This window comes from Macrosteles quadrilineatus, unplaced genomic scaffold (assembly GCF_028750875.1).
Source record: "Macrosteles quadrilineatus isolate MER2022 unplaced genomic scaffold, UCM_ALF_1.0 Scaffold_9__3_contigs__length_116548681, whole genome shotgun sequence".
Classification (NCBI taxonomy): Eukaryota; Metazoa; Arthropoda; class Insecta; order Hemiptera; family Cicadellidae; genus Macrosteles; species Macrosteles quadrilineatus.
Window position 1 is genome coordinate 26,333,614 of NW_026542602.1, and position 26,806 is coordinate 26,360,419.

The following is a 26,806-nucleotide window of genomic DNA, read 5'->3' on the forward strand; positions in this document are numbered from 1 at the left end:
TTCAACAACACCTACGATAAATCTTGATTCCATAAATAGTTACAACGTTGTTTTGATTGACAAGTAAGTAGTTAAGAGGCGAGAAACCAAAGCCGAGAAGGCTGTGAATTGTTGCACATTTCTCACTCCCGTTATCTGATGGGTCAACTTGTTTGTTAACACTTTGGTTTTCATTAACGTGCCAATGATAACAAGAGTTATCTATAGTAGGCACTTTTGATGTTCAGTTGAATCTGAATTGATTTTTGCACATGCAAAACCCCTTTAAGGGTTACAGTAGTTATTATTTAAGAGTTTTAATAGTTTAGTTGGTATTAGCTTTGTGTGTTTATAGGTTAGGTGGGGGGGGGGTACACCCGGCAACTAATATTAGTTATATATTATTAGTTATAATATGTAGGTCTTTTAGTTCTGTAAATAGGATAATAAAAAATAGGGTAAATTAGGCTTGGTTATACAGAGTTTTAATAACAAAATACTGTCTTCGTTTTAATATTGTGTATCTTGTATCATTTTTGCCACTTAATTATTTAGTTTGATACTGGAATTTTTTACTAATTGGATTTGGCCAATGAGTACTTCGCGTACTATGTATTTCTTCTAATACTAACATTCACATGTTTATTTGCGGAACATTTTGATACCATTTATAAGCACAACATCGTTTTGATATCATATAACGCTTATTATTCAATGGGTGTTTATTATTATAAATCATTGTTAAAACTTAGTTACTTTATACTAAGCTAAATGTTTCAATAAAAATCCCTATTTTCTTCCCTGTAGTAGCAAACCTAAGTACTCATTAAAATTAATGATGTTTAAATAGGAAATCAATTTGATAATTTTAAGGGAATAATTTAGTGGGATTCCATCCAGGTAGATGGAAATTTGCTTAGTCTGCAGGTTTGCTGCGGCGGATGTTTTTTTTCTTATCATGTATTAGGTCACAGAATTAGTATAAATGGAAGTCTAGCATCAAATAAAAAAAAATATTTTTTCCGTCCAGCACGTTTTCTCCGGCGAATTGTCGTGAGAATAGGGTAGTCGGCACGCGACAATCAATTTATTACCAGATCGTTGATATGCCACTGCCAGCATGATGCACCAGTTGTATGTGTAGGTCCGATCTGACGTAGCCTACAGTTCCATTGATACCACAGATATGGCTAGCGCCTTGTATGTAGATAGATAGGCCCTGACCCGTTCATTATCAACACCTTATCAACACTAACTGCATTTCAACGGGAATAAACAAGTTTTTATTCAATTTTTATTAAAACTACCCACTATCTTTCTAAAAATAAACAGTACTTTCACTAGGAACTGTTGAAAAATCCCCTAGAATTGGTAATTGTTATTCTTACATTTGGTTCCTGGGTACATGGTGGTTATCTACACCAATCCATATATAAATCCCTAAGTACCCATGCATTTTTTTTTTAAACTAAAAGTCACACCCCCATAAACCAAATAGGCCTACAGTAGCCTACTTAAAATGTTCGTCATGACGAGAAACCTTGCGCAAAACTATCCATTATTTTATAAATTGCCTTTTAAGGTCGCAATTCCTTTCTAAAAATAACTTTCCATATATCTAATGTTAAAAATACGTCAGCTGTACTTATAATTTGTATGCTATTCTTTTAATTTATTACCTTATTAAAATCAGGTGTGATTATTTGTTTGCATTACTATATTCTGTTTTGTTTATTTCAGCTTACTTAACCTTACCAATGTAATTTGTAACACGTGAAACTACATAGTAATAATGTGTCCGAAAAATCGGAAAAATGGAACGCTTTAAAACTAAAGTGAGTAAAATTAAATCCATTATAAATTCAGGCAGTTACTTGCGTAATTAAATCAACAATTATTTGTGTTTGATGGTAGTCTGTATATTTTTATACGCTGAAGGAAATGTTAATGTATTTTTCTGTCTGGAATACAATAAGTGAATTTTTACAACGTAGCCGTTGTGGAATGCAAAGGCGTTACTGATTTCAGTATAGCTGACTTAACTATTGTTAATTAATTTGTCAATAAGCATTATGCTTACTGGCTTTGGACAGTGCATGTAAATCGGCCATCTCAATAGATATTATACAATTATTGTCTAAAGCCTATGGTTATGTGTGTTTCATGTTGGTGACATTTGAGTGCCAGAGTCGACTAAATATTTTTATCTCCTATAATATTTATTATACTTTTAAAAGAGAGCTGCAGGTTTATTTGCGTATGAGTTAAGTTAAGTGTGTTAAGTTGTTTGCCAATAGTTTAAAACTATTTAATTATTGCAAATATATATTTTTTTTATAAAATGATATTTTTAATACGATTGCTTACCCTATGTCATCAAATTTAAATATAATAGCTACACGTCGTAAAATCTATCCTAAAATAAACTAGAACAGAACTATTTATCCAACATCAGCCGACTCAACCTTAAACAGACATGACAAACACGTCCAACTGACTTAAATTTGGCAGTATAGATGAGAAGGCAATGGAACATGTTTATACTTTAACTCGGGTACCGCCAGACCTAACCATTTCTGAAATGATTTGCTTAATAACATCAAATTTATTTGGTATATACAATTCACCTTATCATAAGGCATGCACTTGTGCCGTGTTGTTTTAAGTGTTATATAAAACTTCACTTGTCTCCTGAAGTTATCAATGCAGCTAGTTTGCGTCAAGAGCTTATAACTGGCGCCTTGTACGCTACAATCGACACTGTTCGAGATATCAGTTGGCTACTGTTTTTGTAGATGTAGTAACTTTCTTTGTAGATGTGTGTTATTTTAGCACATTTCCCTAGCTATTACCGTAGGTGGCGTAGTTTTACTTCGTTTATCATTTTCGGTGTGACGAGAAATCAAAAACACGATTAGTATGCCTTAGTATGTTTGTATACTTATGTGTGTGTCCGTGAACGTGGTAATTCGAGTAATTTTGGTCCGATTTTGATAAAATTTTGCGTGGAAGTGTAGTTTCATGATCAGACCGCAAATAGTTTCGCGAACCAGTAAGATTATGGGAACTGAGTTTTAAACTTTCAACAAATTGGTGGTTTCAACTATTTACCGTTAAAACATAACAAATTGTATTGTTTTTTCATTATGACCATCATGTTTGTACTTTAACTCTGTCCCCTTTTTAGGGCCTTAAAAAACCAATAATTTTAGTTGTCTTACAATTAAAGGTTTTAAATATAGAAAAAAAAAACTATACATTTAAAATTCCCATGTTTTTGTTATGGAGAAAAAGAAGAAGATCCTTTGAAGTTATAGTGTTGAAAGTGGAACTTCTGCACTGAAGGTTCGGGTTCAGCTCTTAACAATCTCCTATAGTATATTCAATGCCTATAAATTTCAGCTTTGTGGAGTTGTGAACTAATGATCCCCCACTTTATGTGAATATCGGATGATACTCCCAGCGGGGAGAACTCCTTTATATCGGTAATGTCTGCTACAATGTAACGTCAAACTAGGTTATATCCATAGTGGCACGTCTCTACGATTTAACATATTTACAAACTGGTTTCATCTAAATATTTCAACTAGGGCCATCATAGAAATATTGTCGGTACACGTGAAACTTAAAGAAACAAGTTAAGCAACTATTCTACTATAAATACTAGTTTTCTATACCTAAACTTTATAACTTTATTTGCGGAAATATATTGATTGTAGTGTATTCAATCGACAACGGGTGTTCAAGGTGCGACTACGACAATCAAATCCATTACGTAAACCTTGGAAATTTCTCAAATACCGAACATTCGAGCGCCATATTTCACACGGTATCTGTCAGATAACCTTTACACAGCCGATATCTACATGTATATCAAAGTTCGCGCTGACAATACAGGAACAAGATAACTTTCTGAGGGTTTTCTCAATTATCTCTCTAGGTGGTACAAACGACTCGATTGCAAAAAACTGGGAAGGAATTTTTGTTGAAATGTGTTCAAGAGTTGAAAGGCGCGCGGCCTGAATGCAGGGAATCTTTCTCGGAAGGCAAAACACTGTAGAGATGATTAGTACATGCGCTCTTTTCTGCCATTAAGTAGCAAATTTAAAATACTCGTCTTTTACAAGGCTAGTTTACAAGGCTGTAAGAGAGGATTAGTTAAAAAAAGAATCTGTAAGCATCAGTAAAATCTAACTTATTACTCTACTTAGTAACAAGAAGAGATCATTCAACGACTTGGATTAAAAATACTATGTAATTTTCAACACCATCATTTTCCAGTTCTTTTGTATTGTTTTTCTTTTCTTCCGAGTCACTGCGAAAAACACGTAAGAAAATACTCGGTTAAGGTTGAAATATTAAGTATAACTATCAATTAAAACAAATTCCCCCACTGCAGCAAACCTGCAGACTAAGCGAATGTTTATTTGCCTGATTGGATTTTCACTAAAATAACTATTTTTTACATACTGTACCACAATTGATTTTTTAATATTGAATTCTGTCAATAGTGAAACATATTACCCTCTTCACATGGTTGAAATGTGCAGAAGGTGCTAGGAGATTATTTAGCTGTTTTCTGGACCCGGCTCTACTTTTTCGTACTGAGGTAACTTTTGGCTCTAAGATGCCAAGAAACCTGTAACCGAATGAACATCAGACCATTGGCGTTGCATCGCGATGGTCTCTGCAATGTTCAGGCACTCCACGCCTCCGCACATCTTGGGTGTGAAGTCGATTCAATGGTAATCGCAGACCGAGGGGCGACGCTTTCTAAACCGTTCTCTGCGAGTGCGATGGTGCGAACCCACCAGACCCCCTCCTCTGATGACAAATAAAATTCTGCAGTACTTTGCAGTACTAAAGTCAAATTGCATATCGCTAACAGGTGTTTAAATCTTAGACACTTATTATAGACGCGATGGCAACGATTTAACAATTATCCTGTATAAGGTCCACATTTCTGCCCATTATTCAAAATTTCTGAATTTGAATAACGTAACCAGATTACTCATTCTATTATAAAACTGCAAACCTGTCTTAAAACGTCATGCCAGGTTATATTTGGCTGCGCAAAATAATGACGTATTTATTTTCGTAGGTTCGTGTTGTACAGTTTACCCTTACATTTTTTGTTTTGATAATCGTGGCAAAGCAATAGTCTTCTTCTAAAGTAGTTTTGTTAAAAGTTTTCAAACAATATTACATAGCCACTGACAAAACGTAAAGATCTAGTGTCAGTCAACATACACTGGCAATGAAATTGTCTTCAGCTGATCTATAAGAATGGCAAACCTGAGGGAGTATGTAGATTTGCCGCGACCTGATGTAAATTAGACTTATCTACACGAGATTCATCACGTACACAACACAGTTACGTAAATACCTCCGACACAGGGTATGAATATACACGTTACGTATCACATATAAATGTACAGAGTGTTGTGATAGGCGCTGCCGGTGGCGAACAAACAGTGTAATTGGTCTATTAATTACAACGCACGATGGAACAAATAGGTCCAAACTGCGTCAATTACCTTCCCTTCGACGATTAATTGCCGTTTTCCTCTTCCCGCGGAATAAATTTCACTAACAAGCTTCTACGCGGCAATTCGGCTCCGTACTCCAGTCGTCCGGTCGTGTGGCCTTCATGATCACCGGGCGAGACGGCTACATGACCGCCGCGCCGGTACTTGTAAAAGGTTTCATGAATCAAACCAGAGCATTAGCGGGAGTTTCTATCATAACACTTCTGAAAGCTTTATAAGCTGCAACAATTCAATATGTGTTAGTCATGGAGCTGTAACTTAAGCATTTTACCAGACCGGGCACGAACTGGAAAACATTCAGAATAGGGTCAGAAAAAAGGTGTACTCCCACAACCAACATTTTCAAAGGGTTCCAAATTATTGTATCCGATCCACTACAAATATAACGAAAGTAACTTCTGAAGTATTGACCGCCACCGATGGTCGCTCTAGGGACTGGGCGGCTGCGGATGGCGGATATGGTTGCGTATATGGCGTATGGTTGGCGTATGGCGCGACGGCACCATGTCAAGGGTTATCAGTGAGGCGCCGGCGCCCCGCCCCACCGACGCTGCCAACTGGGAAAGTATAAATTAGAATTAATCTTCTGTTTAATTGTCACGAGTTGTTCGATCGGATTGCCACACTGTAATTAATTATCCTTGTTTATTTTCGTAATCGAGGCGAAGTTCTGCTAGACATTGTAGTGTGTTGTGTAACAGTTTGGAATTAATACGCTATGGTAGAACAGTAAAATAGTCCGAATGAAATAAATGCTGCTCAGCTTCTTGCCTTCTCTGCATGCAGAAGATGTCAGGAAGAGTTTTGTTGTTTATACTAAAACACATCATATGACATTAAAATAGGCTAGTTGTTATGAAGCACGAATTAGTACCGGTGGTAGAATATAAAAAATACGATTAATTATAAATGTATTGTGTGTACAAAATTACTAAATAGCATATAAAAAGGTAACTGCGTTATTTTCATACCTTAAGGTTATGGCTGAAAATCAGACAACGTCATGCAATATTACTTTTTTTTAGAAGGGCAACAACCAGAAATAGTTATAATAGGATATTTCAAGTATAAAGGTTACTGCGTAGGAGATGGTAAATGGTGTGAATAAAGTGTTCTATCCTACTCATAATCACCAAGTTGATAAATCGACTTGTTAATCAAAAACGTTTGCTGAAATACATCTCGAAGCATGACGAAAACTTTCAGTGATAGCCTATAATTTAATACTCACGACTGTACAAAGATGTAATTGTACAAAAGATCGTACAACTAGTATATATATGCAAACATTCTATCCTGAAATGCTGCAAATCTGGCCTGCTGAACAGCTATTAGTAAATTTAAAAGTAAAAAATGAAATAACACCCTTACAAATAAATGATTTGCTAACGGCCATTCTAGTATTAGTGTGTCAATTTGTAAAGCTGCGTAGGTCTACTTCTCAAACTGTATTGTATAAAAATAGTTGTTTACAAGCTCACCACCCAAACAATATTTTACGAATGACACCCGACCGATTGTTTATTGTCAGGCCAATTTCCGCCCCTGCCCATGGAACTGTTTATTTTCAATTTCCTGCACCGCGCATTGTGGCATTGTGCCGCTCAAAGCAGGACAGGTGTCGAGGTGTCGGATTTGGCGGGTGAATGCGGCGCCGCGGCGAGATTAGAGAAAGTTTGCTGTAATCCTCAGTCCAAGGGCCATCTGGAGGCTGAGGCCGGCTCCTAGGGGCTTCTTAGGCTCCAGGGTGGACGTGTAATACCTAAGGGGCGGTACCGAGGGGGAGACATGCCACCCGAGGTCGTCAAGTGAGGAGGTACCGAGGAGGACCGACCATGTTGTAGGGTCATATGTTATAAGTTTGTCGAGGTCACTCACCATACTTAGACAATCTGTCTCGGTGTAGCGTTGTGCTGAACGAGACCTTATGTGCGCTGAGGTTCAACAGTCTGTTTTAAGTAACACATTAGATACTGGAGTGGAAGTCCCGTCTATCAACCAGCTGTGAAATATCTTTCCTGAAAAGAGCGTAAATTAGCCACTCACAGGCTACTGCGCTATCGAAATTATATTTTCTTCCTTAGCTTTTGTTCCTATTATATTGATATGGCATAAAATTGTATGTAGTATACAATAATAAGTTTTCCTTTCAGTTAGGTTTTGTAAAGCAGTTTTTAACCCCGTTCACAAAATTTAGGAGGTTGTGTGTGAAGCAATTCCATCATTTCTACCTCACTCTACCTTAAAAAAAACAGCTAGACAGCTGTTAATAAGCTCAACCTGTCAATCAGCTGTGTAACGTACATTAAGAAAAAAAGTGGCGAGGAAACCCAGAAAAAAACGTCCTAAAAACCACCTAAATTTTGTGAACGGACCGAACGGACTATAGTCAACAGAAACCAGTCTTGTATCGCAGTACACTCTGTCGGTGTGTAACGGAATGTGATATCGAAATTAATAAGGTCTTCAAAGTCGAGGGATGAAAAATCAGTAACGTCTTTGCAACAGTACTCTAATGTCTCCAAAATTCGTATCAGGAGTCAGTGGCGTACTATACGGATTTCCCATGGTTGTAATGCCGTACATTTCGCAGGATTGATTATACTCATACATCTTCCAAACAAGATGGATGCACGCTTCAGACGGCGTCTAGTGATGCACATTGTCGGGGTCGACATCTGTCAGTCATCAGCTGATTGGTTGGTTGACCTCTGGTGCGAGTTGACTGTTGACAGCCAGTACAATAAATACTATAATGAATTAACATTTCCTCTTGTACAAGCAACGTGGTTATATTGAGCTATAAACTTACAGGGAACAAGTGGAAGACTTTCATGAATGGTGTTTTTACTGTTTCCCCCTATACATAGTGTGAGAAAGTATTTTTTGTCAAGACTTTCGAGTGTCAGTTTTGGGTGGAAATATCAGTTTTTTACCCCCTGGACCCAAAAACTTGGTTTTCGAAGTGATGTATTTGTGTGTGTATATACTGAGCTACAACCACTCCTGTGGTTGGGTTAGATTGAAATGTTGTATGTGGTACTAATCCATGGTATCTCCAGGTGTTCTATATTTTTTAATTTAGATTTTTATGGTTATTTCCCTATAAAAACCTATTAAATAACGGAAAGATTTGATTTTTAAACACGGCTCGATCGATTATGATTAACATCTGTCATGTTATAGCGCTTTTAAGTTACATCGAAATGATTAACCCATAAATCATTTTTTCCTTAAACAATCATAGTTCTCTCACTGCTTACATATGAAAAGGTTTGTTAACAAATCAATGGAAGAAAGTATGTGTCAGATTGCTGATACTGTATTTTCTTCTATAAGTAAAACATCAATCCCTCAAAATAATACGAATGTTGTTAAGATTTAAGGATTAAACGTGAGAAAGTACGTTCGATGACATTAGCAATGAATTACTTATCAATTTTTTGTGGTAATGCTTTTGAAAAGTGGTTAATTCATAGTTAAGACACAAATTTTACAATAGGCCTATGTAGAAAATTAGATATGATGAGATCAAAGGGTCATCTTACTGAGTTGACTGAATTTAGGTGACTTTAAATTACTTTACTTCTATCTAGGTGTCTAAGGTAGGCATACTAAATGTAAAATGGCTATACATTCAAAACCCTCCGTTCAATCGGATCCAATAAAATCGACATCACGTCAACAAAATTAGAACTTTCTAGTAATGCTCAGGGTCGAGTTAACTCGTGAAAATCAGTACCTACACATGTTTGTTGTCTAATTATTTTGGGATTGTACCTGTAATTGGTGAAACAATAGACGACTCGAGCCCCGAATCTGGGCCCCAAGTCGTGCACGGTAGGGCTCGCCTTGTAGCCTACAATTATTGTGATCGTATCTTGAGCTCACGGCGAGGCCCTGCTTCGTGTGTTGCTACTAACCCGACTGTGAACACGAATGTAACACTTCATGTGTTAGAATTTAATCGTCTTCAAAATGCATAAGTCTTCCAAGAAAGTCCATCAAAATTTGAATTACAAACCCTATGGGGTTTCTTCTCACTGCGATTCATCATAGTCGAAATTCGTCGTTTCCAATTGCAAGAATTCGATATTTATATGGAACATTTTTATTTATTCTTAAAAATTAATTTTAGAATAGTTAAACAGAGTGGAACATATTGTGTTAATTTAATCTGTCAACCAAATAAAATGTCGACAAAGTGCTTGTTTGTATTCATTCACTTTGTCGGTAAACTGGCTTGTCGACATAGTGTCTTGTCGGCCAAGTTGTAGGCATCCGCATACAAACGGTTACTACGTATATTACCAGCAATGCCGAAATGATCCAAGCAAATCTCCATACTACACCAATAATCCATCACAACACTATAGTGATGACGTAGCTGAGTATGAAAATATGCGAATTTGACACCGAGTGAACGTGTGAGAGTGTGACCTTATTTGAGTGTAGACACCACGTGTGACAATGCTTGTACGTACACAGCGACATTGTGTGTCATGTACCAATGTTATTATATTAGCTAGAGTATGAAAGTGCGAGTTGGACAAAGTGATAGGATGAGAGTAGTGGTACATCTGTGCATTTGTAATACATTGTTAGAGTTTAACAGTGACAATGCTGCTACAGTGTGACATGTTGTCTGAGTACTAATGTCCAGTAAGACAAAATGACAGTGCTAGAGTGTGACACAAATTTTTTTGGCTTAGAGGGTCGTGGCATCATCACTTAGATATATCCATTGGCGTTTGGCGAGATTTGAACTCCATCCTATACCACTAGACCAGCTCGCTCCCCAGAGTGTGACACAGTGCCACAGCTAGTTTGTGTTGACACAGTGTCACAGCTAGAGTGTGATGACACTGCAGTGCGACACTGACCAGGGTCGGGCGGAAATGTCGGGTGTCACACCTTACAAGGCCCCGGGCCCAGAATAGCGCGACGCTGCGTAAATTGTGCGTAGCGGCCTTGCGTGTAGCGTCGCGACGACGGTGACGCGTCTCTCTCACACACACACGCACATACACGCACCTGCCGCGCTTTATAATTGGTCTGGTAGAAAGACGACCCAGCTCCGACAAAACAACAACCTAAGTTTGCGGTTCCATCTTCAAAGTAATAGGTTGTGTTTGAAAAACTACTTTATTAAAAAACATATCCATAATGGAGATTGCTTTTTTACCATCACATGTGGGTTTTTCTTTAAAAATCTGTCAATTCATCATTTATATTAATTTTGCAGTAGTTAAACGGTTGTAAAGGATAAGGTCCGGTGTTTATCTTTTGATACAAAATTAAAATATTAATCACATAATTGAACATGAAATGGTCATGGCATAGTGATCGTTATTGATTAAATTTAAAATCCTTTTGCAATGTCAAGGTACCTACAATTTAAAACACAAAAATAATGAATTTATCATATTAGTCACCTACTCACCAAATCATTGGTCGATGCATTTCCTTTTAATTGGGCGTTTCAGTCGTCGAGGTGAGCTGCGCCTTCAATGTTTCAGCGGCAATTCAGGTACACGATCTTCGCCCACCACAGGGCACTGGGGTAAAGCCTACGTACACCGGTATATGGGAGCCTGTACGTTATCTATGGCATAAAAAATAATATCAAAGGTACCACTATATAATAAGCTTACTAAAAAGTAACAGTCGTAGGTGTATCTGCAATATAGCCAATGGCTGTTGTAATCCCTTCTAATAAATTGTTATCTTCTTGAAAATGATATCTACTATTCGGGGACTTGTGACACACTTGGTGATTGAAATAGTGGAGTTTCTGGTGGTTTGATTTGGTAACATTAGATGAGCTAAGTTCTTGACATGTGGGGAAATGTTGGTGTTTTCTGTTATGTTTTATTGTACTGTATGTACAATCCCGCACAGTTGGCCTCACTAGCCGGTGGTCTGTCTAGGCGGCGTGGTCGGCTCTCGGCGCGCTTCAGTTCTCTTACTAATGCCTCTCATTACTCTAGCTATTCTCGCATTCCTTTTTTCATCACCTTTGTATCATTAGGGGTCTTTAATTTATTGAACTATTCGCGCTGTTCCAACGAGACGCTGGAATTTTTATTGGGGAATTAAAATGTTTCAGATTAGCGCCGCCTTGCTGATTAACTGAAAGAATTTCGCTGAATAAAAGGGGATGTTGGATGTCCAACACGGCATATTCCTGAAACCATGCAGTGTACAGTATGCGGTATTCTAGTGTTCGGTGGGGAGCTGGTCTAATGGTAGAGTGTGAGGCTTTGGTCACCGATGTCCTGGGTTCAAATCCCACCAATCACAAATGGATTTTAGCTATGTAATAATGTGACCACCTATTATGTCTAGTTCGGAGTAATTTCTAAAACGGTTCCTAGATAGATCCTGGTGTCCTAGGGTCTTAAGGGACATTTAGAGAAGGGAAAATATTTAAGTTATTTTTTGGAAGTAACAACCACAATGGTTACAACGGTGTATGAAGTGTTTCGGCTTTAAAGGTAAAAAAATCTTAAACGATATTAAAACCGAATAGAGAGTTTGAAGGTAACATAACACGATTCGAGAACAACTAGCCTCACGACAGGCGCCACTATAGGAACTGAGATATGTTAATATCTTGATCCTTCCTTACTGGGAGCATCCTATATGGAAACACGCTCACAGCAACAAATGCTACACGAATACCTACTTTCGGTCCGTCCCTGACCGGCTCAACGTGACTGTGGCAACCAACCACAGTAAAATGTAACTGTAGAAGGTAAAAAGACGGGCAATCTGATTGGGAAAGGTCAGAGGGGCAAATAAAAGTCAATAAACTAGTAGAGATGTTTTTCAAAGGGGCTATTTTTAATGTATATATAATTTAAAAATTAATTTATTATGCTTGTCTGTAATAATGGATAGCAAAATAACTTACTACAATTTCTTTGTCTTCGTATAAAAGTGAGCGATTAAGTAAAAATTCACAAAATTGTAATCAGTTTCTATGAAGTACGTTATATCAGATGAAAATCCCTCCAACACCTTGACATTCCACCGTGCGTCACCATAGAAAAATACACCTTTTCTACTTAAAAACCTTACACATGATTTAAAATCGCTAGAAAAACTCGAAACTCGACGCGCATACAGAATAAATAGTTAATCTGCAAATCTACTGACCGTTGTAGAAGATCGGCTACTGCTTTTTACGACAACCGCATTCCCTGACACAGTGAACTCTCTGCATGAATAAAACAAACATCGTTGCGGATAATTGCCGGTCTGACGTAAGGTGGCGCCTGGGTGAACGTCGCGCCGGCGTCCCGACCGCGCTGTGATAACCGCCGCCGTATCACGAGGACCCTCCTCCCCGCTCCACCAACGTACGCTACAACAGTCGCGAAACTTCTCGCACGAGTTTAGACGTAAAAGAGATGGGATGATGAGGAAAACTTACCTCATTGAAGATTCGTATTGGCCAATTTCAGAACACTGTGAGTTTTTGTTTGGTAAAAACTCAAAATTGAGTCAAATTAAAATGTTGTACCACTTTGAATTTCCAACATGGACCGCCCAATATTATTTACCTCTCTCAAATCCCCATAATGTACCACACACTCGCACAGTATGTTTGACCCCTCCAAAACCCCTAACATGTACAACACAGTATGTTTGACCCCTCCAAAACCCCCAATATGTACCGCACAGTATGTTTCATCCCTCCTAAACCCCTTACATGTACAGCACAGTATGCTTGACCCCTCCAAAACCCCCAACATGTACAGCACAGTATATTTTACCCCTCCAAACCCCCTAACATGTACCGCACAGTATGTTTGACCCCTCCCAAATCCCCATAATGTGCCGCACAGTATGTTTGACCCCTCCAAAACCACCAACATGTAAAGCGCGGTATGTTTGATCCCTTCAAAACTCCCAACATGTACCGCACAGTATGTTTGACCCCTCCAAGACCACCAACATGTAAAGCGCAGTATGTTTGACCCCTCCCAAATCCCCATAATGTACCGCACAGTATGTTTGACCCCTCCAAAACCACCAACATGTAAAGCGCAGTATGTTTGACCCCTTCAAAACCCCAACATGTACAGCACAGTATATTTTACCCCTCCAAAATCCCTAACATGTACCGCACAGTATGTTTGATCCCTTCAAAACTCCCAACATGTACCGCACAGTATGTTTGACCCCTCTCAAACCCCCAACACAGCACAGTATGTTTGACCCCTCCAAAACCCCAACATGTACAGCACAGTATGTTTGACCCCTCCCAAATCCCCAATATGTACCGCACAGTATGTTTCATCCCTCCTAAACCCCCCTTACATGTACAGCACAGTATGTTTGACCCCTCCAAAACCCCAAACATGTATAGCACATTATGTTTGACCTCTCCAAAACTCCCAACATGTACCGCACAGTATGTTTTACCCCTCCCAAATCCCCATAATGTACCGCACAGTATGTTTGACCCCTCCAAAACCACCAACATGTAAAGCGCAGTATGTTTGACCCCTTCAAAACCCCAACATGTACAGCACAGTATATTTCACAACTCCAAAACCTCTAACATGTACCGCACAGTATGTTTGACGCGTCTGAAACCCCCAACATGTACCGCACAGTATGATTGACCTCTCTCAAATCCTTAACATGTACAGCACAGTATGATTGACCCCTCCCAAACCCCCAACATGTACCGCACAGTATGATTGACCCCTCCCAAACCCCCAACATGTACCGCACAGTATGTTTGACCTCTCCCAAATCCCTAACATGTACCGCACAGTATGTTTGACCCCTCCCAAACCCCAAACATGTACCGCACAGTATGTTTGACCTCTCCCAAATCCCTCGCCTCCACGCCATGTAGGATCAGATCCCAGTGACAGCGGGAGTGTAGTCTTTGTCTCTACATCACATTGTGTGGAAATGTGCAGCGGCGCCTCCCTACATTCAATCGCGACTTGTAATTTCAATAAACACACTCGCTTTGCACGCTACACGCTTCAGACTAAACGTCGCGAGGTTGTCGAGTATGTGTTCCAATAAAAACACGAGTGCGGTACACGATGTGCTGCTTTTGAACGTGTCGCGGTAGAATAAATAGTTTTATGGACTAGCGGTTGTTTATATTGTCTCTATACTGTATGTATAGGGGTATGTATACTGTATGTCGAACAATGAGATACATAATAATCTTGATTATTTAATTTATTGAAAAATCCAGCGTCTAAACGTTTTCAAAATAAAACGACTAAAAGATTTATCAAACTTTGTTCATGACGGATATCAACCTGTAGTACTGTCATAAATTTTGGGGTTTTTTAATTGGAAAGTGTCCATTCAAAACTGCTCTTCAGCTAACTGTTCTATAATATGGTATTTGGGCTGGAGATAGAATTATTTTCAATCTGTAACAACATAAACCACAGATATTAACCTGGGATGGTGTTAAATGCATATGAAAAGATATTCTCAGTTGTATATTTGCTTTAGCTTTTCCCTGTGTGATATAAAGACTCGTCTAGCTTGTTTATCAATCCTTTGCAATGTATAGACTAATTAATACGTCCAGATCGTTCATCACGATCCCCTCAACAATTAGCAGTTTTGACCTTCAGACAAATGTCAATGGAAGGACAATGAGTTAGATGTCTCGGTTGGCGTTCACATTGTCCTCCGTGACTCTATAGTCAATGTATAACTGAAATTAAATATCTGAGAAAACACTATAAACTGTTACAAACTTGTGGGTCGAGTATTGGACATACAACATAGATACGTCATCCTTATTGATCGGCTATTTTCGTATATATTTCCGTTCAATTTGATGAGTGCATTTTGATCATAACGTGTATAAAGTCATCTAATTCATACAACGTAATAAACTATTTGTGAAATACCTTAACTTGTTTTTTGTGTATCCAACTCATTAAACAACAATTTCTTAAGAACTACCTTTGTTTTTCCTACGCATTCAAAGCTCATTCTAAAATACTGTAATATCCTTGGATGCTTGGATCTGATTAAACTTTATAATGATAGTTGATTACATGTTACATCAAAACGGTATAATCCTTAAAACAGCTTTGTCAGGTACTAATGCATAGTTTATAATCTCTCAATGGCCCACTATTAATTGTCAAACAATATATTACGTATTATCTTGGAACTTGAAGAAACTGATTATACATCAATGTTTACACGCGCCATTGCTCGCAGGATTAACTTAGGTACAGATGTTCTATTTAAGCTAAAATCTGTTACATTAGATGGGATATCTACCTTGGTGTCTAAAATTCAATGCTAACATTCTGGTATACAATTGAAACGAAGATGTTATTCAATATTTAGCACGAATCAAAATAAACCATATCAACGTTTACAGTGGTGCAACCAAGGTCTCGGAATACATTGCTACCTGACCTGACCAAGAGTTATTTCTTCCTGGTTGACTATAAGCTGAACCACAGCGGTTTTGCACTCACTAAGTTCCTAGGAAGGAAGCGGAAGGGGTTTGTGACGTCATATCAGCTGATTCTCCGACAATTAAACAGCTGATGCCGTAATTCATTAGTAAGCGGCAATTCGTTTCTGGGGCACGCCGCGCCGTGAAGTCATTCGGCCTTCAGAATTCCTAAGACGAGCATAATAAATTCCGCAGACGCTTTAAGGAAAACGTATCATCTAGGCTGAAAGTGAAAATAGCAAGGAGGCTTTTTGAGATACAGCCATCGAAGTATATAACATAACTTATAAGTTGTGTTACTTCGATGGATACAGATTTCTGAAATCTTTATTTTGATGTTTGATACTCATCATTGGATTCTATAATTTGAGGTTGAACTCGTCATCACCGCGAGTTTCACAAACTGGTAGCTGGGTTTGTTTGGCAACAGTCAGAATAACTTTGTGCTTTAACGCTACTATAGAAAACGTGTGATGTTATCACCTTATTGCCTTTTACTGCGATTGAGTGGATGATGGCAACGCACGAAAGATAAGACATACATTTTATTTCATTTATATGCTATGCATTTTATTACATCTGTTTTAGGATAATCATCTACATTCCATTGGGTGATCGTTGTACCATATAAGTAAAAAAGGGTGATAGCATATTTTCAAATTAAAATTTTGATATTTTCTGATACCAAGATTCTGAATAAAGAGGGTCTCTTCAAGTCTGAGATTAGGTATAATCTACTTGATTAAAATGTCTTTTGCTGTTATGCTAGAGTTGTCAAGAGGAATGTTATGTGCTTCTTTACTGATAACCAATGTAAATAAGTGCTTACGTCACGGTTTTGTATAAGGAGGTGCTGTTTTTGCACTGATAAGCCTCAGTGACACAACAGTCAACAGAAAATTATGTCAAAAGATAAAAATAATAAGAAATAAAGACTTCTGGTTAAAGTTGAATGAGCTTGGGGAAACTATCGATCCGGCGGCGATCTGGTGACTAACATTGACATCTTTAGTTCTTGTTTGAATCCCTTTATCAAAATCCAACAAATTGCCAGCGTTAAATAGTAAGAAGGCCAGGGCTGGACCGTCCCTTTAAATAAAACGTGAAAAGATTCCAGGAGAGAAAATTAATTAAACCCTCTTATATTTTATACACTCATGTTTCAACCGTATATTTTCCATTGGCCATAGTTCAACAGTGTCAACCCTCCAGTCTTGTTTATCAAACTTCAAGAATGCTAAATTTGTTTCAGAATGTCAGTTTGGAAAGACTCTGAAGGAACTTGGTTCAACATGGTTTGCAGATTTGGGACCTCCATTCGGCGTCATGTACTGCATCCGATGCGAGTGTGTTCCGGTAAGTTTTTGGCCTAGGTTTCAAATAAAAATCTTGTTTTAATTCATGTCATTAGATGCAACCTTATCGAGGAGATTAAGATTGTCTTATTATAGTAAATTGAGGAGTGCTGTAAAGTTGACTTTCCATTCAAGTCTAGTATTTTATGCAAATTTAACTTTGACAAATCATTCGCACGACCCCCACTAGATTTTACAGAAATTGTTGTTGTATAATGTTGTTACCATGAGCAAGAATGACAATCCGTTCCATATAAGCTTTAAACCACTTCTATCCTCTGAGCCTCATCCCTCAGTAAACCAGGATACTTCAGATTTCTTTTTGACGGTATTATTATATTATACAAAGGTTGATCACAAAAACACGGCAGCTTTAGGTTCAAGATCAATCTTCAGAAGTTTGCCTGTTCAATCTTGAGGAAAAATAGTAATTTCTTGACGGCTCAAAACTGGACCCAGCTGTCCTTGATCATTGCAGGTCTTCTAGTAAATGGTCCTGGCTAAAAGAAACAGCTCATCTAATTAACTTAGCTATCACTTCATTCTTTCAACGCTCGTCCTCCTCTCATCTCCTTACGGTACGCACCCTTCTCGGATTCACACAAATCTGGCAACTTAGAAATTTCCTATAATCTCATTGACTATCAAAGCACATTATGTAGTAACCACAGGTGGTTTTCATCTCCTGGCAATTTGTGAGAAGCACGACTCCCACTTGAAATATGCTTGATAATGATATCTCGCTACTGGTCGGCCAGTTGACAATGGACGCAGCTCGATGTTGTATAACAGTAGAGATTATTGCGACATCAGAGACTGGGCGATAGTGCCAGACTGTTTGGCTCCCGGTGGCGTGACTTCTAAATCCGGCCAGAGTCAAAACTTGCGAGGTGGTGTCTCGCGTGACGGCCCCGGGGCCCGACGGCCCTATGTTTCCATAGGAGGATGTGTAAATCCGCCCAATCTGCCGCGCTAAAGCACTTTCCATGCCTGAGTGGTTAACGTTTCCTTAAATTCTCATGAGCAAATGGTTGAGGGATTATCAGACTGTAACCACTAAAAAATGTGTATACACTGTGATCAGAATTTCTTGAACTATAGTCATGCCGTAGAATATCCTCTGTAGTAAAATGATCACTTGATACAACTATACAGTGTTTATTGAGCAAGAATGGGAAACAGTGATACTGGAACAGTAAAATGCGTTATTTTGTAGAAGGACAACAACATTTTGAATAGAGCTCATGAAGAAAAATTAAAACTGCTCCGAAAATGTTTTGATATGACCGATTATCCTGGAATTTGGAGTTACGTTGGTTCTTTTAGAACTTGGAACGGTGATTGTTTGGATTTACGTTGCATTTAAAGGAGTCCATATAACTAGGTATTCTTCGTTGTTATTATTTAAAGTGTGGGTAATAAATAGCGTGGCTTTGTGTGATGATCCAGCTTAAATCAAGAATCAGTCGTATCGAATCAAAGTCTTATGGAGTGTCCTTGAATGTGTACTTTCGGCTCTGGATTTGCAGCAAATTAATATGTAAACTGGTCCAAGTTTTAAAATCTATAAGACTGCATCTTCTCTGGAAAGTCGGTCGGGCGGATCGCCAGCCACGCCTGACATCACTCCTCCCTCAATTTATGTGTTTGTCTGGCGAATGAATGTGTTTATCCCATCGGGACATTTCTATTTCTATTCTGAGCGAAAGGACGTATCGTGAGTGGTCGCAATTGGGTTACGAACAGATAAAGATTAGACGCTGTGGTTCAACTGAATTGTCCCTCAACTTCATGTGAAGATTGAAAAGATTCATATAGATACTTTATTGGTTGTGTTTTAAAGTATTTTGACATCCACCGAAATTATGAGTGGATTTTGGATAGCCCTTGCCAGAGAAAAGGTCAATTTCCAAACTAATTTCAAGCTTGATCCCTGATATTTTGCTTGTTTGGCATAGGGCTCATTTTCTGAAATGAAAATCAGTTTTCCAGCAACATTTAATCTCTGAACTTTATTGTTCAGAAATGATCGATGGCATAATTATTCTCTGATGGGTTTCTTTTCAAATGAAAACCACCAGCACATTGGCATTTACACCAAAAATGTGCAAGTTAATAATCGAAAAGTCATCTACAAAACATGACAAATTAATTATATTGATATTTTAATATTTAATTATTATTATTATTATTATTAAGTATTATTTTACTTTGTTCCACTTCGTGGTCTAGAAGGCAAGACCTAGTTTCAGTATCGTTGTTCAAGAAAATCTGATTATTTTCATATAGGATAGTATAAATAAAATCCGTTCGTTGCTCTAAATCATGTCCCGCTGAGGATTGTGGTCATTAAATACAAGTCGAAGCAACGCTGCGCCACATTCAAGCGAATTCGAGCTGAACAATGAGGTTCACAAATATGAGAGGGCCATCCGTTGTCAAAATGTTGGCTCTAGTTTAAAAGGGGCTTGTCCAAAATCCCGTGTATCATGTTTCTAGTTGGTTAACTAAGTGACGACTGATGCTGGGAAAACTGACAATCTTATGTGGTTCAAAGATATCCTGCTATGTAAGTATTTTTTTGCGTCAGTGATTCGCCTAAGATTTCGTTAAAACGTAGTTGACACCTCAGAATAACAGCTTTTTTATTTCGATCTTATCTTTCTGCTAACTTTAATATTTGATAAGCTTGGGAATTGTCATAAGGCAGTTTGTCACCCCCTTCTTTCTTCGTCATATTGCATATTTTGCGAAGGACGAGTAGGCTCACAGCAAATTACTTCACTGATCAATAAATTCCAAAGCTCCACCACACAAGACAATTAATTTCCAAGAGTACATTTCCATCGAAACACGTGGCAGAGGCGGATCTCCAAAGACCTATGCCTCTTGCGCCCGAGACTGTCGGAAATAAAACGTGTCGTCAGAGCTAAAACTGTGTAGACAAGCATTTTGGCGCCCGGACTATTCCCAACGATGAGCGCATTTCGGAAAAGCGTCCAACAACCATTATCTTGCACTAGGGGGTTGTTTTCTTACCGACCCGCCAAATCAGCGCTCTTCTCTGCCAACTGTCCCATGTTAATGTTGTGCACAAACCATTTAAATGAGGCCTTTAAATAAATAGTGAGTCTGGTTGCTTAAGAGTTAAGAAGTGTTGGACGATCATTTAAAATAATCTGGCCTGGGATTTAAAAACTTCCGTGTCACTTGGACATACCATTTAATCATAAATTACACAAAATTCTGTATATACTGCCAACTCTGATAAACCCCATGTTACCATCAGAAGTTTAACCGCTCATTATGTCCATTGTACGGTACCATAATCTTCTCTGGCTTCTAGAACTAAACCCATTTAATTCCTAAAACGTTACATGCATTGTTCTGGTGATGCTATTTTCATGTTTATCTGCCATATTTTGGCACATACCTGTTGTGTTGATTGTAAAACTCGTCCAGTTGCTTTTACAAGGGACCGTTGCATTTACCAATCTTTTTCAACGGATCTTGCATCACAAAATTTTCCTCCGGACTATCACTATCCAAATGATACTTTAAATTACAAGTTTTATAATCCTGTAGACTATTATTACCCGAATGACTCTTTAAAACTAAAGGGTTCAAATCCCCTATATTGAATACACCCACATACCCAAGACTTGAGCCTGAGCTGTGTATCAGGATACGCCAGGATACTGCCAGCTGCCGCCAAAACACTTGGTTATCGCGGATTGGTGTAACTAGCAGACCAAGGCCGGCAGACAGTTAAATATAGCAATCACGGTGGCTCATTTGATTAATCAGCTTCGTTACCATAGTAACGGCCTCAGATAAATATCTCGGCGATTGTGGTTCATTGTTATCCGCGTGGCGGCGTCTCGCCGACGGCGCATAGGCGCTAACATATCCGCTGTGAGTTGTAGGACACCTTGGTACTAGCATATCTGCTGTGAATTGTTGGGTACCTTGGTACGGGCATATCTGCTGTGAGTTGTAGGACACCTTGGTACTAGCATATCTGCTGTGAGTTGTTGGGTACCTTGGTACGGGTATATGCGCTGTGAGTTGTTTGGTACCTTGGTACGGGCATATCTGCTATGAGTTGTTGGGTACCTTGTACGGGCATGCATATCCGCTGTGAGTTGTAGGACACATTGGTACTAGGATATCTGCTGTGAGTTGTTGGGTACCTTGGTACGGGCATATCCGCTGTGAGTTGTAGGACACATTGGTACTAGGATATCTGCTGTGAGTTGTTGGGTAACTTGGGACGGGCATATCCGCTGTGAGTTGTAGGACACATTGGTACTAGGATAACTGCTGTGAGTTGTTGGGTACCTTGGTACGGGTATATCCACTGTAAGTTGTTGGGAACCTTGGTACGGGCATGCATATCCGCTGTGAGTTGTAGGACACATTGACACTAGCATATCTGCTGAGAGCTGTTGGGTACCTTGGTACGGGTATATCCACTGTGAGTTGTTTGGTACCTTGGTACGGGCATATCTGCTGTGAGTTGTTTGGTACCTTGGTACGGGCATATCTGCTGTGAGTTGTAGGACACCTTGGTACTAGCATATCTGCTGTGCGTTGTTGGGTACCTTGGTACGGGCATATCCGCTGTGAGTTGTAGGACACATTGGTACTAGGATAACTGCTGTGAGTTTTTGGGTACCTTGGTACGGGTATATCCACTGTAAGTTGTTGGGAACCTCGGTACGGGCATGCATATCCGCTGTGAGTTGTAGGACACATTGGCACTAGCATATCTGCTGAGAGCTGTTGGGTACCTTGGTACGGGTATATCCACTGTGAGTTGTTTGGTACCTTGGTACGGGCATATCCACTATGAGTTGTTGGGTACCTTGGTACGGGCATATCCGCTGTGAGTTGTAGGATATCTTGAAGTTGAAGCTAGCATATCTGGTGTAAGTTGTTGGATACATTGGAGCTATCCGGTGTCAGTTTTTGGATACCTAGGAGCTATCCGCTGTGTGTTTTAGGACATATATCATACCTAGCACATCCGCAATAAGTTTTAGGATACTTTGAAGCTAGCATACTGGCTGTGAGCTGATTTGATGACTTATACTAAATGTTATCATTAGGTCCAAGATTGATGTATTTATTTTTTTCTTGTTTACTTGATAGTTGAAAAACCTCCATGGATGTCGATAACAGATACAACACATAGTCTACACACACATGTGTTTGAGTGACACAATCATCGTAAGTTTGAAAACACGCACTTAATTCAGTCGTGTGAATCTGTAAATTTATAAATGGGGTCCCTAACAATCCCAAAGGCACGTAAAATGCCACCCCTCACGAGAATTAAATCTAACCTAATTGATACGCGAAACAAATCGGCAAAGTCAACATCTTTGCAATAAATATGTAATGTTTGTCCCGATTAAAAAGTGGCGACAGTTCGCTTAAAGAAACTCAGTGCCAACCGTTTAATGAAAGCCGCCACGCCACACCAATCTTGGTGAGCAATGCTCAATTGTTGTTGGTGTCTCACTCTGGAAATTAAATACCTTCTCGCCACCCGAGTAGTTGAGTGTTCGAACATAAGCGTAATGTCGGATATCATCGGTTTACGCTACAATTTTGTTGATCAATTTGGGGTTGATTACCAGTACAGTATGGCAATCTTTAGAACTTATTCTCAATGCAATTATCCTTCCCGCGATGTTTCAGCGATATGCTTGAAATTTAACATATTTTTCTATATTTTTTATTAAAAGATGTTTGAACTTTTATTTAAAATCTTAGGATAATTTCCACGCTGGAAGCTACGATTTTTACGTTATTTTGAGGGGACGGACTAAAACCTGAATTATCAATACTATCTCATTACCTCTCTATTTACCTCAAGACTATAGATTCTTCAATTCCTATAGCTATGGTGAGATTTTGTGAAATTGACATTTTTTCAACCGTTAATAATGATAATCATTTGAGATTACTGTTGTGATCTATACTTAGCAAGTCAATAGAAATTGTATAAAATAAGGTCTAGATACCCGCTACTGTATAGGCGCTCCCGCACAGAGCACAGAGCGTGGAAGCATTGATGGACAAGACAGTTTATCGCCAACCATTAATTTGTCTCAGACGGCGGTTTCGAGACCGGAACCCCAAATATCAAGTTATGATCGAGAGATGGAAATGTCATTCAGTGAGCCCGATATAAGGTGTGTGAAAATAGATGGCGGGCGGGTAGATCTATATAAAGTAGCGGCTAGGAGGGGATCTGGCATCACCTCTGTCTGTACTCCCTCGCCCCCCTTGTGGTCCCCTGCAGAACATCCACTGAGTGATAGCTCTCATCGCTCGGTCTTTGACCTTATTGTGTTTCAAATGTGTCACTTTGTATGCGCACTTAAGTTCGTCAAGTCATGCATAGATGATATTTTTGAACATTGTGTATCTCGCCCTGCATTTACGAGTGCCATGCGTCTTTTGTTGGCAGATTTATCTTTTTAAAGCAATAAAAAAGAATATACTATATAAGAAGTAGAATATATTATTAACAATATCCAAATACAAGTTTTAATGCCGTTGTTTTTAAGTCTTGAAGACTTCACGACGTGATGGTCACGTTTCAATGAATGAAGATCCCAATGGGATTGTGCGATGACTTTGTTCTCTTCACCTTTGTTTTGATTTTGCACTGGTAATAGGTATATTGTATTTCATACTCCAAGGGCGTAGTTTATCCATTTAATTGAATTTCGAGCCTGGATGATACCTTTTCACACAGACCAGAAATAATAGATACGATACCAAACCAGAAGAACGAATGACAAGTCCTGGTCTTCGGAGATAGCAGCGTCCTTGGTCGGCGTAAACTTTTGCAGTTTGCTTTGCCGGTGAAATACTTCCTATACTTCTGAAGCAGCACCGAAACCCTTGACTAACCTTGTTTCTTGTCCAGTTGGACTACATGACGGTTATTTTGTTGCAGTATCATCGCAAGCGGCGGGTCGTGGGCAAGGTCCACTGCCGTAACATCAAGCACGAGTGTCCCAAGCCCTCGTGTGACGAGCCAGTCCTGCTGCCAGGGCGTTGCTGTAAAGTTTGCCCAGGAGACAACGACAGTAAGTACATGGCCTTCTAGATTGTAATATAGTTGCAAGTTCTCTTCAGCAGACTCTACCATAAAAGTCAAAATAATGTTTACAAAATGAACTAGTCGAGTAGGATCTATACTTAAACCTTTTGGAAACAACGATATGTTCAAAATTTCGTGTTCTGCGATGAACTACAAAAGTCCAGAGGATTTGAAATACCCTGTAAAAATTTCGTGAAAGAAACTGGGGGTTTCCTTGCGAAGCTTGTGTCTTATCACTCTTGACATAGATTTTTTGGTTTTTGGTTTCTGGGTAAATCATATAACTTTGGTTTAGTCTCCACCTTGTATGTAGGCAGCCGTTTCGATTCTGGGCTTTTTGTTAGTAGCCGACTTAGTCGTTTGACGGTTCGTATGGTTGGACCTACTGTACCTTTTCTTTGATCATTAGACTTTTTTAAATAACCTCGGAAAAACTGGCCCAAAATCAACAACAAAGCTACAAACGGCTTCTTACTCCATTCAACAATTATCTTTTACTTGTGTTTAAGTAATACCTTTGTAATACGCAGCACTGTATCCTTGACTCGATGTGATTATAGGATATGTTCAGTGTCTGAAGAACTCATTAATTTATTTTGCTTTTCACGCATCTTGCAATTCCTTTAATTTTTCCTTCTCGTGATTCCTTCAAACACTGATTTGCCGCCAAAAGGCCAGACGGGCGGTGGCGCGCGACGGCGGGAGGGGAGCCGCGTAAACGTGCCCGGAACCCGGAGTCGCGGATGGTTGCACCCGCGCTTTCCCCGCGCCGTGCCAGTCTGTCCGACCGTCTGCCGCCACCGTCGCTCTCCTTGCATCAGCCTCCCTGACCGTGGTACATCGAGAGTTTCCATTGACAACTGACACTTTCACATCGTTCAACACATTCGATGAAATGGATAAATGCTGCAATATAGGGGTTTCTCCAATTCAGTTTGTGTATTTTTTTTCTGAATTTAATTTTAGTTGGTCAATCGTATTCAATTATAACAAAAGTAAATCGTTAAAATCAAATTTCTACTAAGGAGCGGCTAATCTAGAGTAATAGCTTAATCGGGTGTCTTGCTAGTCTAGTAATCATCGTCTCAAATTTCGGTGTGATAGGGACGGATTCGGATTCAATCCTAAGCACATTCAACAAAATCAAGAGTTTGGACAAATTTCCCTTGAAAGCGTTTGTAATTTCCTTCATTCCAAATAGTTCTAGTTTAGGCACCAGCAAATAAAAAAGATTTCAGGACATCTGTCCTGAGGGGTCCAAGTTCAAATCCCACAAATTACTTTTAGCTACGTGATAATGCCGTAACAGGTGGTTCGGATCCCAACTGTGAGCTGATCAAGAAACCAAAAAGGATGAGTTTCTCAAAGGAGGAGAGCTTTGTCTGTTTGTTTTGAAATGTCAAGGGCAAGTTGTTAATTCGGCACTCTTTCGCACCTTTAGGCTACACTATCTGCATTGATGCAGCATACTCTATTCATAGTAAAATCCAAAATATCAATAAATTCATTTCGAATAATGTTGTAAAATTAATTATTATTTAATATCCTACAGAAATTACGCAGCATCTTTTGTTTTCTAAAACGTATCTTGGATAACGGCTTACGCTCCATGGTTGTTAAACCCTATGTATTCTATTAAATTATGTACACCTCTTTTCTCAATTTACCAATTAAGCCCAATGCACTGAGCACGAAGTGATTTTGCATTTTAATACATATCAGAAGTGGCAGCAGGATAATTTATCGCTTCGATGAGGCGTTGGTTGGCAGCATTGCTAATTTTTAAGAGTCACTCGCCAGCTGATAACCACATTGTTGGTGACACGATTGGCAAGCATCCAACGCCCCTCCCCCCACGACGACGCGTCCTGTAGAATAGGAATAGCCTACACCGGAAACATGGAAGAAGTAAACACTGTTAAGACGAAGAAAAACAAACATCGCGCGGGAAAATAATCGCGGCATCCTGCTTATGGTGGATTATCCTGATTAATGTCTTGGCTTGAACAGATAGATAAAAATCGTCTAGAATAAGGTTAAGATTGAATCACCCATCACGAGGATGAGTTTTTGGTTGTATTTTCCAAATGACTTGTGTTATATGTTGTATATCATTTTGTTTGGCCTCAGTAAACGATATTAAAAATGCATACCGTATACAATCAAATTATTTAAATTATTTTTACCAAACGATATTGTATTTTTTTCTTTGACATATTGTTCAATACATATGCACTAGGTATAGTTACTTGTGGCTTGTGGCACTAGAAGTGGCAATTAAAATGGCACTTTGCTGCAAGTTAGAGAAATGTTTAGCATGAGCCTG

General features: G+C 39.0%; 1 protein-coding gene across 1 annotated transcript in view; it reads left to right on the forward strand.

The window, feature by feature from the left end:
- LOC129002488 (dorsal-ventral patterning protein Sog-like) overlaps positions 1 to 26,806 on the forward strand; it is a 48,505-nt gene that overhangs the window by 2,071 nt on the left and 19,628 nt on the right. The window contains exons 2-3 of the mRNA XM_054430332.1: positions 17,255 to 17,358; positions 24,334 to 24,466. Of these exons, the coding sequence (XP_054286307.1) occupies positions 17,255 to 17,358; positions 24,334 to 24,466 (237 nt within the window). The remainder of the gene's footprint in view (positions 1 to 17,254; positions 17,359 to 24,333; positions 24,467 to 26,806) is intronic.